We start from the raw sequence: 16,885 nt of genomic DNA, 5'->3' as shown, positions 1-16,885 counted from the left end.
ATAAATAATTGATGTGAAGTACATTTGCAAGGCAAGTAGTGATATTAAACATTCTATGTCGAAACAGGCCAAAACACTCCTTGTGTTCGAAACAAACCCAAACTCTGATCATACATCTGGGGACTTCCTGAAGTTTTGTTTTTGTTTTTGTTTTTTTTTTTAACTTAAAATGGAAGTCTTTAGCTAATGAACGCTGGCTTACTTATGAATGATAATCTTTTTTTTCATTTCAGAAAGACCAGCCTGTAAGAAAACTAGTCATAGAAACTGCCAGGAGCCATCAATTTTGCTTCTGTCACTGCTAATACACTCCACTCACCTCTTCATTATGCTCACACCCACTGGTTGGTCTCCACAGATGTTCAGTAAACACTGATGAGCATCAATGGGTTTTGAACTGTGTTTTTTCTATGTGTATTACCCACCTTTGCTTCATACCCACTTCTGTTTCAGACTGCCTCTCTGTTGCCATTGGTTGCATGGCAACAAAGTGTAACATAATATTGGTGGGAATGTTCAAAGGCTGTTGCCATACCACCAGCACCTACTTGTAGGTCATGGAGCAGTATAACAGTTAGGACACTTTTGGAGCAGCCCTTGTGTGAAGAAGTACACCTGTTTTCCAATCAGTATAAACTACAGGAGGAAAGTAGATGTGCTGTGTACTCTTCACATGGGACTTCTGGGACTTCTGCTTTTAGTGTTTGGGTTTTTCTGTTGTTGTTGTGGGTATTTGGTTTTTATTTATTTTCTGATCTAGTATTTGATAACATGCTTACTGTTAATATATAAATGAAGATAAAAAATCTTTCTTTTAGTGTTTCTACCAGTTCTCGGACTATGTCTTTGCTGTCACAGCTGGAGAAGATCAATTTGGACTCTGTATTGGGAGAAGCAGATAATGCCAGATATGTTACTGCAAAGATCCTTCATTTGGTCCAGAGTCAGGGTAAACAATTGAGTTTTTTCTTTCTAATAGTTTTACCTTTGAGCCTTCCTCTTTCTGTTTCTTACTTGCTGGACTTTTAATTTTTGCTTCTACTTGCTGAGCTTTATTATCTATCTGTTTCTGTAATGGATTTTTCTAAGACCATGCTTAATGTTATCTGGTATAGTACTGGTTACACTGAATACATTTTGTATTGTCAGTACAGCATATTTTTTGTAATTTATATTGTACATAAAGTATAATATATATATGCGCAGTTATTTAAGTAATAAGTTTAAGTGTAAGGACACTTAATGTGATATTGTTGTATGTGATACATGGTAAAATATTTAGCTGCTCCAGGTAAACTGATATAAAAGAAAGTGTTCTTCTTTTAATAAATCATAGAATCATTAAAGTTGGAAAAAGAGATTATCTTTTTTTAGAATTAGAGATCATCTGGTTAAGCTGTCTACATATCACCAGTGTACCCACTAATCATGTTCCTAAGTGCCACATCTACATGTTTCCTTAACATCTCCAGAAATGGTGACTCCACCATGTCTCTGAGCAGTCTGTTTCAACACCTCACCACTCCTTCTGGGAAGAAATTTTTCCGAATATCCAACCCAAACTTCTCCTGCTGTAACTTAAAGTCATTACCTTTAGTTCTGCTACTGGTTATGATGGACCCCCATATCCTCTCTTCCTCCTTTCATTGAAGGACGTAATTGTAGAGGGCAGTAAGGTTTCCTCTGAACAATGCCAGTTTCCTCAGCTGCTCCCCACAAGACTTGGTCTCCATATCCTTCACAGCTTTGTTGCTCTTCTGTGGGCATGCTCCAGGGCCTCAGTATCTTTCTCATAGTGAGAGGATCAAAACTGATACTTGGAAGAATATCTTCATATGAAGAATAAGTTATTTACTTTTAAAATGATTCATTTTTAGTTTTAATACTGCTGGGAGGTGACGTGTTACCACAGTAGACTAATATACTGAAGTTGCATCCTATTTACTTCCATGGAAATGACAAGAGATATAAAGAGCACAATAATGCTGTGTGAAGAGGAAATTCTCAGCTACAAAATACTATTTTTCAGCATTTTTACCATTGAAGAGCAAGAGCCTGCATGCCACACTCATAAAAATGTGCTATTGGTGGAGATGTTCTGCTGTCACTACTGCTGGAACACACCACCCACTGTACTCACATCCACTGTTTGGTCTCCATACTCAGCAAGTATCAGTCAGCATTATTTTTTCCACATGGAGGAATTCAGTGACACACCTTTGCTTCATACACACTTCCGTGTCAGGCACCATTTTGTCAGACTGCCCCTCTGCTTCCATCTGTCACACAGCAACAAAATGTAACAGAATATTGGTGGGAAGGTTCTGCTCCACTGCCATACCATCAGCATCCACTTGTGATGTCGTGGGCATAATGGATAGGATGCATTACTTTCAGAGCACCCATCATAAATGATTCTCTGAATTGAACTCGTATCAAGTTGCAGCTGCTTTTGCTCTGCTTCTTACTTTGTCTTTCAAATATTGTTTATTGCTAGTCCTTTTCAGGCTATCTTCATTTTTCAGAATGTCTTAAATTTTATGTTCTATCTGAAGACAACAATGTCTAATAATATAATACGAATCACTACAGTAGCTAATACATTGAAACAAAAACTGCCTCTTTCTCACTGACAGAAAAAACCAAGAAGGAGATGACTTCTAAGGGTTCCAGTGCAATAGAAGTTATCCTGTCAACCCTAGAGGTAAAACCTTTAAATCTCTTTGTTTACTTGGACGTTTCAGCTTTTCGTGTTGTAATTAGGTTTGGTATTATTAAATATGTAGTTATTCTTCTTTATCTCTAATACTTGATTTTTTCAAAGAATTATAATGATTAGGTAGGGTCTTGAAGCATTGTACTTAATACTTCATTATTTCTCTCCCCTTTTTTTCTCAAATATTTCTGTTAATGTGTCGTATTAAGAAATAGATATTAGTGGGTTTTATGGTTAAAATAAGGTAGGATGGTTATAAGGGCAGTAACATTTGATGTTCTGTTTGATTTTTTTGTGAGAAATTTTCTTTGAGCTTCAAATATCTAAGACAATACTAGATTTCTAAATCAAGCAAAGAAATATATCTAATTTCTGTTGCAGAATACAAGAGATCCTCAAACTATTCTAAATATATTGAATATCCTCATTGAATTAGTCTCAGTTGGTAAGTGTTTATTAACAAACAGTGATTATACTCTCACGTTCTTCTGCAGAATTGTTTATTAGTTTATTTATTTCCCCCTGAAGTTTGCTAAGACTATATGCATTCTGTGCTTTGGGACAATCAAAAATACATAAAGAATGAAGTGACTTTTCAAATACTCTTTCATCCATAAGTAATTTCTGTTGCTATAAGTCCAAGATAAGCATGCTTTTACACTTATGCAGTCACCTTTGAAGAAAATATTGCTACAGGCATTGCTATTGCAAGTCTTTCTTTCTGATAATTATAGTTTAGATATCTAACTATTCTTTGGCTATGACAGCCTCAAATGAGTTTTGATTACCAGGTGGTGGTCGGAGAGCAAGCATCTTGGTCACCAAAGGAGGGACACAGATCTTGTTGCAGCTGCTTTTGAATGCAAGCAAAGAATCTCCACCAAACGAAGAATTAATGGTGCTTCTTCATACCCTTCTTGCAAAAGTTGGTCCAAAAGGTAATAATGAACACATTTAAGTAACTTTGCAGTTTTGTAGTGGAAACATAATAATTTTTTTCCCCTTTTTTACTGTCAAAGCATCCATGTACTCAGAGGTGGTTGAGGAGAAAAAAAGGAGGACTAGATTAGAGGGGAGGAAAAATTTATAAAAATAGACATGCAGAGTTAAGTTGTCTCTTGAAAGAATTGACAGTTCGTTTAACTTTCATATTTTAATGATAATTTCAAAACTGATTTGATCTGATTTTTTTTTTTTTTTTATGTCAGACAAAAAGATTGGCATGAAAGTGAGAATTAATGGTGCCCTGAACATAACATTGAATTTAGTGAAGCAGAATTTGCAGAACCATAGGCTAATATTGCCATGTCTTCAAGTATTAAGAGTTTATTCAACTAACTGTAAGTACTGCAGTTCACTCTTTCCCTTGTGATTTTTTTTTTTTTTTTTTTTTTTTTTTTCACAGACATGGTTAAAATACAGCATCTGAATACTTGTTAAATGGTTAGTCACTATGTTACCCAAGAATTTGATTTTTATATTCTCAGCTTGCTTAAAGGTCTAGTCAAATCTATGAAGCATATGTATTCTTCTTGCATATCTTTGTTTTTTTGTTCAGTGTACAGCGAGTTTAACTCATGTAATGAATTATATGCAACTTGATGGCATAAATGCTGACACTTTATTATCTGAACCAGGAATGCTCACATTGTACATGCAAAAATACTTCTATACATGTCATGAGTTTTTGCTTTTCACTGTATTTTTACTTTAATTCATGGCTGCTAAGTTAAATTAGGAATTTACTTCTATTTAAGCTTTCCCTTATTTTCTGTGTATCTGTCCTACAGTTGAACTAATGCTATTCCATAAAAGCCTAATTGATTGTCTGTGTGGATAGTAGGAAGTGGTGAAAATAGAGTGGTTTGTTTGTGTGGATAGTAGGAAGTAGTGAAAATAGGGTGGTTCTTACTCTACCTCTCCTCAAATGTGCTGAAGATTTTTCTGTTTCGCTTGAAATGGCCATTTAGCCTTTTAAATGCATGTCTGAAGGTGAAAACATAATCACATTCCTCAGAGAGAGTTGACTTGATGCCCTCTAAGATTAGCATGTAGAATTTGTAAAGACCCAATACTTTGTGTGGAAGCTTTGTTTCCTTTGAGCTGTAAGGTAATGAGGTGAAATACTTTTAAATGGGAAAAGTTAATAGAACTAATCATGTAGCTTAGGTAAAAACTTACTTTAGCCTGAACACAGGAGTCTCTGTTTCAGATTCTGCTAAGATCATATCTGTCTTTCTGTATTTCTCACTCTTTACAAGTGGGAAAAGTAGTAGTTTATTTCAGTTTGCTGGGTAGCATTACATAAGGTTTCTTTCTGCTTGCTGCTAGAATGGAGTGCTAATTTTAATTAACTTAACAGTATTGTTGTAGTGCTGCTAATGATGATGACTTTGCAAGTTGCTTCAAGTACTGAATTTCACAAATGCAGCATTTATTATGTTTTCTCTCTACTTAGTTGCAGTCATCTTATTTTGCTAGGACTGTGTCTTACTGAGCTTATTTGGCAATTTAATTCCTGTGCTTGTATAGGCTATGCAGTGTGTGTTCCTTGAACAACAATCTCAGTACTATTCTCTTAATTAGTGCCTTTCTCACTCTATTATTATTATTTTTCATTTTCTGAAAATCTGCATGCAGAACATTTGGTTCAGGAAAGATTAAGTGGGGCAATGCTGGTTGGCATTTTTGTCTTTTACAGCAAATGCTTGACTTTCAGATACTGGTGTGTAAACCTGTTTAACCTGGTGCTAAAAGAAATTATCAAATCATAGATCCTAGTAGTCTCAAAACTTTAGATACCGTGGTGTCTCAATAAAATGTGGAAATATTTTTTTCCATAAAGAAAAAATCATTTCAGTGATTTATCTTAGTAACAAAGGAATCAGAAGCATGCACTAGGAATAGTGTTTGATTTTATCTGTAAAGCAGTAATCTATTTTGTTTTTTTATTTTGAAAGTTTTATAAGGATTGGGTCTGTACAGTGATTGTGTGAATAGTAGTGTCGAGTTGTGATGAGCATTCTGTATTTTGGAATGTAATTGCCCGGATGTTAGTTTGACTATATTGATTTTCTTTTGCCTTTCTTGTTGTATTGTATTAAAATGTTGTTGTTGTTTTTTAACTTCCAGCTGTAAATGCAGTGTCCTTAGGAAAGAACGGAGTGGTTGAACTGATGTTTAAGATCATTGGACCTTTTAGTAAAAAGAACACTAGCCTTATGAAGTAAGTAATGTTTCCTTGTATAGTATTTGAAACAAACTTTACATGTATCAAATTCTTTAATGAGCAGGAATATTAGAGATATCAGCTGCAACTTACATTTGTGATTTGAAAAGATTTGGGAAGGAGAGCTACAAAGCTAACTGTTGTATCCAGTAGAGTAACGCAGAATATTTTATTGTCTGGTTACTATCCATGTAAAAGAGTACAAATGTTATTTTTTACCTCCAGTATTCCTTCAAACAAGCTGTACATGTGCTACCTGCTATTGTGATATAAGAACAAACTGATCAGGACAATCCCATCAATTTTTGTCTGTTGAATTGGCTCCCAAATCTTCTTTGTGATTTAGGGTTGCATTAGTGTACCAGGATTTTGTGTACTGCATTAAAGCAATTAATAAGCAGCATCATCTGCCAGGATAAATAGGATGTAAAAACAAATAAAATTCTTTGGGTACTTTGAAATGGTGGCATTAGGTATTTTAGGTATTTTATTCTAAATTTATCCTCTTTTGTGGGTGGGTTTTTTTGTTGGTGGTGGTGGTGGTGTTTTTTTTTTTTTTTTTGGGGGTGTGTGCAAGGGAATGTGGGTATGGAGAAGTGAGGATAAAAACAAGTAAGTGTATCTTACTGAAAATAGCCTTTTCATTATGTACTAGGAAAGGTTTTAAATGCATACCTGTGTGAAAACTAATTTTTTCTCTGCTTAACAAAATAATAACTTATCGTTGTTCATATTCTGTGTTATGTCATCTAAAACAGATGATACTTGTGGTCAGTGGAGTATGTTTAAAAAAACAAGCACTGCCCCTTTAAGCCCCAGCTAAAATTAAACACATGAACTTACTATTCCATGATGTGAGTAATCTTGATATCCTTGTTTATAGCCTGAGTTCAGATGTGTGAAGTCTATCCTTACAAAGAGGGTAAAAATAAGTATGTAAGTTTTCTAGTTGTACATCTTGAGTTAGTTGAGACAAGATGTTAATGTGCAAAAAAACCTTGTGTGATCTTTTACTGTAGTACAGATTGATGAGCAATACGCCCCTATATTCATAAACTGCCCATTTTGTCTGATGGTTTTCTAAAGCAGTGTCTTTTATTTTACAAAATATTTACTCTACTGCTAATATAAAAACATAGATGTTAGAGATATCCATTGAAATATAGCTCATAAAGATTGCATTGCCACTTAATACTGTTTCTTGCAGAATGAGCGCTTATTTAGTGTTGATTTTTTAAAATTTCACCATCAGATTTCAGATATAAAAAAGGTATTTTAATAAAACGAAAGTTGTAAGGCCAAGTCTGTGATATAATGCAACCAGGAAAACATTTAGGTAGATGCTAAAGAAATCTGTTAGCTGTACTTTTTTTTTTTAATATAGCTTTGCAATGTTGTAGATGAAGTTCACCAGCTGTTTGTTGTTTGACTGTTCTTGTTATGTTGACAGGGTTGCTTTAGACACACTTGCTGCATTGCTAAAATCAAGTAAGTTTTTGACTACAAGAAACTATTTGTCTAGTTGGGATATACGTATGTGTGTAAACGTATAGATGTGTGCTTATATAGAAAAAATAGTAGAATTAGTACTAAGTCTATGGCCAAAACAAAGTAATGGATATGATGTTCAAAAATAAAGTTAGAGTTTTATCTCCAGTCTCTGGTACAATTTTTCTTTGGTGTGTGTATATATATTCGCTACTGTTTCTACAGTTTTGCAGCAGAAATGTTGCACAACTTCTACAGAATTGGTCTGGATGCAAGATGGAGAAATAGCCTTTTGTATTCATTCACCTCAGCTCTTAAGACGAGATCTATAGCTTGTCTCATATGATCTTCTTCATACAAATATTTGAAAATATCTATTGGATGCCAGGGAAAAATAGAGAGTTTCTTTGTGTACCTTTCTGATAAACAGGATGTCAAAGATAAACCTGTTGGTGATGTCCATGAAGTGCTACCAGGGGTAACAAAACAATGACCTGTTCTCAGACACTGGCTGTGTTGGCTGATGGCAGTGGATAACTGACAAATGCCATCGCTGTTGATTTTGTACCAGGTTATAACTGACAAGGGATTAAAAACGTTATTGCATAAAAGATACAGCATTCCTAGTTGTTCTAGTAGAGTTTGGTAAGAGCTGAAGCATGCTTATATTTTCAGAAGACTATTTCAGACATACAAGAGGAAAAGACTGTGCTGCTTATTATGCAGTACTGAATTCTCTTGGGTTTGATCAGTGATGCTTAGGTGTTATGGATTTGTGTGTTTACTAATATGGGGGTTCCTCTTGGGGAAATTCAGGAAAGGAAATATTTATGAATTTCTGGTGTGTAGAGTGCAGCTGGCAAACTGATTACCCAATTCATGTGTCGTATTTGGGGTTCAGGTGTTTTTGTGAGTGATTATTGCTGCAGTACCACACGGATTACAAACAGCAGGGAAGTTTGTTTTACCTGCTGTGCTTACACTATGTTTGGATAAACATTTTTTTAAAATTTGCTATCTGACATTGCCTTACAATTACCTTTCTGTGTAATCCACATTGTTCTTCTGATAAGCTGTAGAAATTACTCGCAATATTATTCTGAAGAAGGAAGTATAGGGTATTAGAGCTGATCATTTAGTTGGTTTTCATTGGAGTAGTATTTCCTGTGCTTGCTCTTTAAAATGATACTTAATTATATTGTATGTTCTAGTTAAAGTTTTTCTAGTACTTTTTTCCAAACTCACGTTCTAATTTGGATTTTAATTAAAAAAAAAAAAAAAAAAAAAAAAGAAATCTGAAAATAATAAACTTTATTTCCATCTTGGAGCAAGAATAACTAGATACTAGATTCTGGATACTGGATTCATTTTAACAATGTAGAAATACGTATGGAAATTTTCCTAATCACTTCTTTATTAATAATATTTTGCCCATTATATATTCTGTTATACACTTTGATATGTATACTTCCTGACTATAAAAGTAGTTAAACAAAAAGTTCTCTTCCATGGCTGATGTATTTGTGGCTTAGAATGAGTTAGTTAAAAGTTTGGCAATACTGACAATCACAGAGGAAATAAGGCTTCTAAGAAATGTCTTGAAAATATGGAAACAAACTTGATAGAATTTTGATTATTACTTTGATATAATGCACTGCCAAGTGTGGCTGAAGTAATGCCTTCGATGAAGTAGTTCAGTACCTTGTGTAAAAAATCACTTAAAAATAGATAGGAAAGTATTGCTGAAGATGTAACAATATTGGAGTAATTGCTGAGTTTTTAATTTACTTTCCTCTTTTTTTTTTAATAAAGAAACAAATGCCAGGAGAGCAGTAGATAGAGGATACGTACACATGCTTTTAACAATTTACATTGATTGGCACCGTCATGATAGTCGACACAGATATATGCTGATACGTAAAGGAGTTTTACAGTGCATTAAAAGTGTAACAAACATCAAATTGGGAAGAAAAGCATTCATTGATGCAAATGGGATGAAAATTCTTTATAACACTTCACAAGTAAGTTTCTCTTTTCTGTCGTTGCTGTTCTTGTTCTTTTTGTCTCTTAGGAATTAGAAACGTATTCTGACTTTGAATTTATTGTTTTTTTTTCTGATATTCATGTTCACTCCTGATTGTGAAGGCAATGGTAGTTTTCTTTGCCTATAGTAGAAGTCAAAGATACAGGATGAAATTTATATTTACTGTTACTCAGACACGATTATTTCTGGGAGGAGTCTTGATTTTATTTATTATAAAAAGGAGTCTTCATTTTTAAGTCTGCATTTTGAAAAGATGAATCTGGGTTGACAGAAATTCTCCTTGAAAAGAGGCACATAGATATTTTTAAGTTAATTTCTAGCAAAATATTTTAGCTGTTAGGAGTGGATTTTAGAAACTAAAGAAATTTACTACCGGTTTGTGAGATGCTCATTTCTTCATTATTTTTCTTTTAATAGGAGTGCCTTGCAGTAAGAACTCTTGATCCACTTGTCAACACATCCAGCCTAATAATGAGAAAATGTTTTCCTAAAAATCGTCTTCCTTTACCAACTATTAAAAGTGCTTTTCACTTCCAACTCCCAGTTATTCCTTCCAGTGGTCCTGTGGCTCAAATGTACAGTTTGCCTCCTGATGGTATGGTAATTTTGTAATGTTTTTCCTTTGAAAATGTCTAACACTCCTGTTTACAAAGTGTAATCAACTGAATTTATTTGTGATTTTTCTCTGCTAAAACCTAGGCTCTGGTGAGATTCTTCTCTGCTAACAAAGATTCTCTGGCTCTTAGTGTGGAGCAACAATTTCTAATGTTAACCTTTAACTGATGACAGTTTTGTCTATGCATATGTGGTTATGTTTCTGGAGATACATAGAAATAGGAAATAAAGTGTGATCAAAATCTAAAATGTTCATCAAGCTCTGAAGTGTCAAACATCGACTGTGTGTATTCATCTCTGAACTTACCTAGACTCTCTTTTTAACTTATATGTGTTCAATGTGAAATGTAATACAGTATTACTAACTTATTATTTATTCTGATAAACTGAATGTACAGAATTTAGATTAACATGTATTTGATTTTAAATCAAAGTATTGATTTTAAATCATTGTGTTTCTCCCTTCTTTTACATGATGAGAAAAGTAGAACTGCTTTCTTGGGCTGCTGCAGTCTTCTAGGCATCACTCATCTGTAAAATGTTTGCATGGTGCCTTGAAAGAAATACGTTCACCCTATTGTGCTTACCTCTTGTTATTTTGGGATAGTTAATGTTTAGTGTATATTCAGATACAGGAAAACAGCTTAGTATTGGCGTAAGCAAATAATGAAGTTGCTGTGGGGAAGTTGCTCCAAAATAAAGAGGTGAAGTTAGCTTTTTTAGTGTTTTCTTATTGACAGTATTTTCTAAAATAAAGTGTGATAACAGCGTGGAAGAAGATGAATATTTATTCAGGGTTTGTATAGGAATGACTCAGGCTACAAGTGTTTAGAGTTTTGCTTTCAGAGTAGCAAGAGATCTAGAACTGTTGTAAAATCCACGAAGTTATTTTAGTTTCTAACTAAGTTAGAAGTTGATCAGTAATTTCACATGTCTAGAAAGTAACGTCTTGCTGTATTTTTAGGGAGTAAGGTTTCATTCCCAGCCTTTGTTACACAGGTGCAGTGACCACTCACCTTCAGTATTTTCCTTGCTGGTTTCTAGTGATAAGTTTTTGACTTCTCTTTAGTTAATATTAGATTCTTCTGGGCTTGTCAAAAATTGTGTACGAAGCACTTTGTACCACACTTCACTGGTTAGTACCAACTGGCATGACTGAAAAAGGTGCTAAGAACCTCAGATTTTTTTGGACATGCTCATAAGTACTGGGAAAAGGTTTCAGAGTCTTGTTTTGTGCTGAGCTCAAGTCATGCCATACATCTGCACTGTAAAATAATTCTGAAGGTCATGTTCTATTTTATGTTTTTGGGGGTGGAAGCTTTGGTTTTGCTTTAAGCCAAAGATTTTTGTTCTGACTTAAACTGGAATGAAATGTCCTTAATGGAGTCTGCAGAATTATCATACAAACATTTTATTGGTGTTGGTTCTTTTTTGTTTTGTTTTATAAATCTGGTGATAATTATTAATATTTGCAAGGCTTTATGGGACCTGATGACTTTTTAAAATCAACTGGTAACTAGAAAGGAAAAAAAACCACCTTTTTTTCAAGTGTATCTATTGGTTTAAATGTGTAATCTGCCTTACAAAAACTTTTCATATTGTAGTGGATGATGTGGTAGATGAAAGTGATGACAACGATGATACTGAAACAGAATCAGAAATTGAAACTGAAGATGACAAGGACCAAAATTTTAAGGTTGGTATGAGACAAAACTAATGGGCATAAAGGAGGCATCGCATTTTGTTGTTATTATTACTTTTAAAATTTTTTTAATTGTTTATACAGCCATAGATTCACATACTGTGATAATGTTGAGAAGGTTTTCGGGGCAGTTTCTGAAATTAAAATATGTGCTGAAACTTAGAATTTCCTTGAGAATGCCAGCCTTTGTTGCTCAATTTGCCTCAAGATTTTTTCTTAACCGTATTTCCTCCGCACTTAATGTGACTTGAGTACAGTGGAGCAGAACACTGCAAAAAGTGTCAGTGAACCCTGAGCATTGTTTGCAGGTGCAAGACACTGCAAGTCTTTCTGCAGCATTGTGCTCTCTACTTGAATATCTCCTAGCCCTCACTTCACAATTACCTACACAATGCAATTTGTAAGACATGCTCTAAGTTTTTCCCTTATTCTGGAATGAGATTGGCTAAGTCAGTGCTTCAGTAAGGTAACTTTAAAGTTCAGCCAGCTGTAGAGATAGAGATTTAATCTCACACTGCTTTATGCTTTTGGAAGGGCTTTTTCTTCTCCCCGTTCCAATAAGGATGTGAATGGATGCTTATTCAGGGCAGTCTTATTCTACATTTTTATGTTACGTATATTTGGGAGTTGGTTGAATTATCTATCTATGGGCTGCAATGAGAACTTCTATTCAAGGCACTCATGAGATGTTGCAAGGAGTATTTTCCTCCATTTATACGTTTGTCACTGCAAGTCGGATGAAATCTCCACATTTTGCAGGTTTTGTCAGGTTATGTGTAGATCTCATGTAAAGTGTAATCTGTGCATAATGCATTTGGGTGAAAGCAAGAAGGTTGTTCTGTTTATGATGTTTCTACTAAAATAGAGGTTTAGACCTACCACTAAAATGAAGCTGCTTTTAAAGTCTTACGATGAAACGCACAACTCAACTAGTTTTAAAATAGTGATATCCCACTCTTAAAGCATGGCCATGAAAGAAGAAAAACCTGAGTAACACTTTTTTTTACTAATTTTACTAATATTACTAATATCACACTAATATTTCAGACATTCATTAATCCTAGAAGCAAGACTAATTTGTTCTCTTTATTTTTCAGAATGATGATATTGAAACTGATATTAATAAACTGAAACCTAGACAGGAACTGGGACGACCCTTAGAAGAACTGAAAATGTATGAGCAATTTTTCCCAGAACTTACTGAAAACTTTCAGGTAAAGTACATGATTCTCAGTGTAGTTTTTACTGTGAGGAACTGGAATGCATTTTGATGTGTTTTTGTTTGTTTGTTTTAGTGGATAGCTACTCTAGTTGAGAAAGGGAGAGACGATTTATAGTTCTAGAGCTTTGCATGGGGGGCTATATAGTGAATTATTTTGCTTAATGTTCTGTGTTACTTTATTCTGACTGAGAAAGGGATAGCGGGCAGATATAAATGTTTAAACAATGTCTGATTATTGCACACAGCAGATAGTAAAATAAGAAGGAAGGATATGAGGTATTTTTGATGAAGTGTACTGTGCACCTATTGGCGTTAGCTAGTTGTAATATCTGGTGAATGGTATTCACTTGACCTTTTTTTTCTGATAAATTGCTTGTCTATTTTTTTAACATATTTTTAAAATTTGTATTTTAAGGAATGTGATTTAGTATCCAAGGAACCAAAGCCTTTTGTACCTGATGCAAATCTGGGTGGACCTATTGTGGTTCCTACAGCAGGAGAGGAGTTCTCAGCTGAAACAGATCCATCAGTGATAGGAATTTCTTTGAAGGAGAGCAATCCATTACTGACAGAGGAATATAATAGAAGGCCAGCTTTTCTGGAACTACCAAAGAAAGATAGTATCAAAGACAGTAGCTTACTTCGGCAAAATGTTCGAAGGAATCTGCTTCCGTCATGCGAGAGTCTGAGCCAAGAAATTGTGAAAGGCTTGGACAGAATCAGTCTGCAAAACACTGCAGAAAATGATCAGTACTATGCTACAGAGTGTGTTATAAAAAAAGAAAACAAAACTAGCCTCACCCCACTTGCTTGTAGTAAAACTTGTGAACATGTTTCACCCTGTGGAAATAGCCTTTTTGAAGGATCATCTGTCCATCTTGGGAAATTCTGCTGCACAGGAGTGGAATCAGAGGAGGAGGATACCAAATCTAGTTCATCAGGGGAACAAGTGGAGCTTGAGGTTTCTGATGTATCTCCTGTTCATGACTGCGATCTTTATATAGAAATGGTGAAAACCACAAAATCTATTCCTGAATATTCAGAAGTGGCCTATCCTGATTATTTTGGCCATATTCCACCCCCCTTTAAGGAGCCTATCTTGGAAAGGCCTTATGGAGTGCAAAGGTAAGTTACTGTACTTCTTTTGTTGTCAATGTCTTCCTTGAAAAAATAATCTTTAGGCTAAGATTAACAGGCATGTGTACAATTTTCACTTTTGTATCTAAAACTACTTTCAGTGGGGGGGAAAAAAAAAGAAAGCTAAGTAGACATTAATCAGTGCAAAGTCAACAACAACAGAATCTTTAATATACAATTCTAATTCAGTAGTTACAATTTCTAAATACTGTTTACTTTGTAATCTTCCTATCTGTGCCCCTTTCACCCTCTCATCCAGATCTTGTAGTCTGTATTTTAAAACAATTAAAAAAAAAATAAAAAAAATATCCAAACTCAAATTCCACATTTTAATATTTCAAAACAGAAGGTGAACGCTAGAGATGTCGTGCTTTCCAGCTTGTGTTTAACTACATAATATCATACTTAGCAAGGAATTGTGTGTATTTTAAAAATAAACCAAGACATGAAGGTGCATTGACAGTATTACCTCTTTTTCTTGAAGATTTTTCTGTGTTGTCTGTAAGTTAAGTAAGGAGTCTAATGCATGTGAATGCAATTCCTTCTCTTTGTCATCCTTCTGGAGGAGCTGGAGGAAGCACTGAAATAACTATACACTAACCAGTTGATGTGTTCAGGGTTAGTATTTTTGAATAGAGACACCTGAGTGTTCCCTTCAGGTCTTAGCAAATATAGGCCATTTAAAAGTTGAAGGGTACTTTAGTTCTTCTCTTTCCTGTGGTAAAAAACTTTTTTTTTTAAGCAAACTGCAGTGGGAAAAGTATTCTATTAATGCTTTCAACTGTTTTTTTTAATGTCTGCAATGGAGCAAAATTTAGTGCTGATGATACAGTTTTTGTTAGATCTGCAGAAAGACAAAATAAACATGTCAACACAACTATGATGAATGTGACTAGTAAGAACAATTTGCAGAGATGGTATGAAGAGCTGGCTCATATGCATAGGACTACATTACTGTAAAGTCACAGGAGCATTTTTGCAAAATGTGATGGCAGATCTTCCCACTTGCTTCATTATTAGGTTGAAAGCTTTCAGCTTTTACCTGTAAATTGAACCATTTATGTGAGATTTATTATATTTACATTTACTGATTTATCATCACTTTACATATTGATGAGGCCATAAGAGTGATTAAAAACTAGGCTATATAATTAAAATGATTTATCTGATTTTTAAGCATGTTGTAAAATCAAACTTTCTGGTGAAATGACTGAGAAACTTGAGACTCTAATGACATAATATAAACTGCTATAGAAAGTACTATTTCATGTAGGAAAAAATCTCTAACTGCTTATCTTTAAGCTAGATTAAGTTGTCTGGGAGCAAGATAGGTGATTTCTGACTCAAGATGACAATCTACATATTAAGAAAATTTTTTGTTTAACTATTTTAAAATAGTTTTTCTTTTGACTTCTTGGTGCCTATGAATTTTTCTTTTTGTATGTATCTTAAATACTATTTTTTCCTTTTTTCTGATATTTGAATGTCTGTTATTCGTAAATGGATTTCTTTCTGGCAAAACTCTTTTGATAGTAAGAATCATTATTTACTCTTTAAAACTGAAGCATATTGAGAGCTAATGATTTGTGTAAGATCAGAAATCTGTATTCTGCCTTGAACTGAACCTGCTGTGATAGATCTTGGTGAGTCAGCATTTTTGTTATTATGACAGTATATTGGACTTGTGTCTTGCTTACTTTTCCAGTTACTCTTAATTTAGTGAAGTGCGAGTGTTCTCCACTTATCGTTCTTTTTAACTTACCTCAACAATATTTAGTTTAATTAAATGGAGAATTTCCAACCTGAACATACTTTACATCTCTGTTTCTGTATTCTTCATTGTTAATCTGCCTCCTTTTCTTCTTATTGCAGGTGCTGTGCAAGCTTTCCCACACAGCTCTGCTACTATATTTCATTCTTGAACTGCAAAACATTCTTACTTTTCCAAACCAGGACCTAGATACTGCCAGTTGTGCAATGGTTTTATGATCTGGATAAACATACACCTGACATTTGGTTGACATCACCAAATTCATTCTTATTTGTTACCTAGTCGATAAATGAACATAGATCTCCAGAGGTGAAAAGCTAGTGCATTAACACGCTCACTGCACGACATACTATGTAAAACTAAATTTTAGTTATGATAGGACTCAAGTAAGTTACTAATATTATGAAGTGCTGTCCTAGATTAAAGCATTAACATAAATAATATTTGAGTAATTCCTGCTTCTACTATAAATTATGAAGTGGTGCGGTTTTTTTTTTTCATGAAGTACAATTCAGTGGGTTGTGTGCATGAAAACTCAGTTGTCTTGCATACATGAAATCAGTCAGCTGTGAATGCAGGTGTTTAAAATTAAGAACACTACAGCTGGTGCACATAAACAGGATTGAGGCTTAGGTCTCATGAAATCTGTCTCGCTGTCTTCATGTTAATTTCTTTCAGTTTTCTTTGAGGTAATTTCTCTTTTGTAATTGGAAACAGAGTGCAACGATTTGAATGAGAATCTCCTTTTACTTTAGGACAAAAATATGTCAAGACATTGAAAGACTAATTCATCAAAATGATATTATAGACAGAGTTGTGTATGACCTCGACATTTCCAGGTAAGTTTTTACCCTGCTGAAAACAGTACTTATGGAAAAACAGTATTTATGGAAAGACTCAAAATAATTTTATAATTATCAAGTATGGATTGAAAATCAACTTTACGAGTTTGTTTTAGTCA

General features: G+C 34.2%; 1 protein-coding gene across 9 annotated transcripts in view; it reads left to right on the top strand.

Moving 5' to 3' along the window:
- AGTPBP1 (ATP/GTP binding carboxypeptidase 1) overlaps nt 1-16,885 on the top strand; it is a 67,755-nt gene that overhangs the window by 23,243 nt on the left and 27,627 nt on the right. For all 9 annotated transcript variants that reach the window (XR_006170290.1, XR_006170289.1, XR_006170288.1 and 6 more), the window contains 13 exons: nt 819-949; nt 2,637-2,704; nt 3,098-3,161; nt 3,508-3,654; nt 3,925-4,056; nt 5,849-5,942; nt 7,396-7,433; nt 9,246-9,454; nt 9,895-10,072; nt 11,697-11,788; nt 12,892-13,008; nt 13,432-14,141; nt 16,680-16,763. Coding sequence is in view for 6 of the 9 variants with exons in the window: in XM_042826885.1 (XP_042682819.1) it covers nt 819-949; nt 2,637-2,704; nt 3,098-3,161; nt 3,508-3,654; nt 3,925-4,056; nt 5,849-5,942; nt 7,396-7,433; nt 9,246-9,454; nt 9,895-10,072; nt 11,697-11,788; nt 12,892-13,008; nt 13,432-14,141; nt 16,680-16,763 (2,064 nt within the window). In the remaining 3 variants the exon portion in view is untranslated. The remainder of the gene's footprint in view (nt 1-818; nt 950-2,636; nt 2,705-3,097; nt 3,162-3,507; nt 3,655-3,924; nt 4,057-5,848; nt 5,943-7,395; nt 7,434-9,245; nt 9,455-9,894; nt 10,073-11,696; nt 11,789-12,891; nt 13,009-13,431; nt 14,142-16,679; nt 16,764-16,885) is intronic.

This window comes from Centrocercus urophasianus, unplaced genomic scaffold (genome assembly GCF_019232065.1).
Source record: "Centrocercus urophasianus isolate 14NV4802_14NV808 unplaced genomic scaffold, USGS_Curo_1.0 seq_27, whole genome shotgun sequence".
NCBI lineage: Eukaryota > Metazoa > Chordata > Aves > Galliformes > Phasianidae > Centrocercus > Centrocercus urophasianus.
Note: the sequence above shows the minus strand (reverse complement) of the source record. Positions and strands in the feature narration are given on the sequence as shown.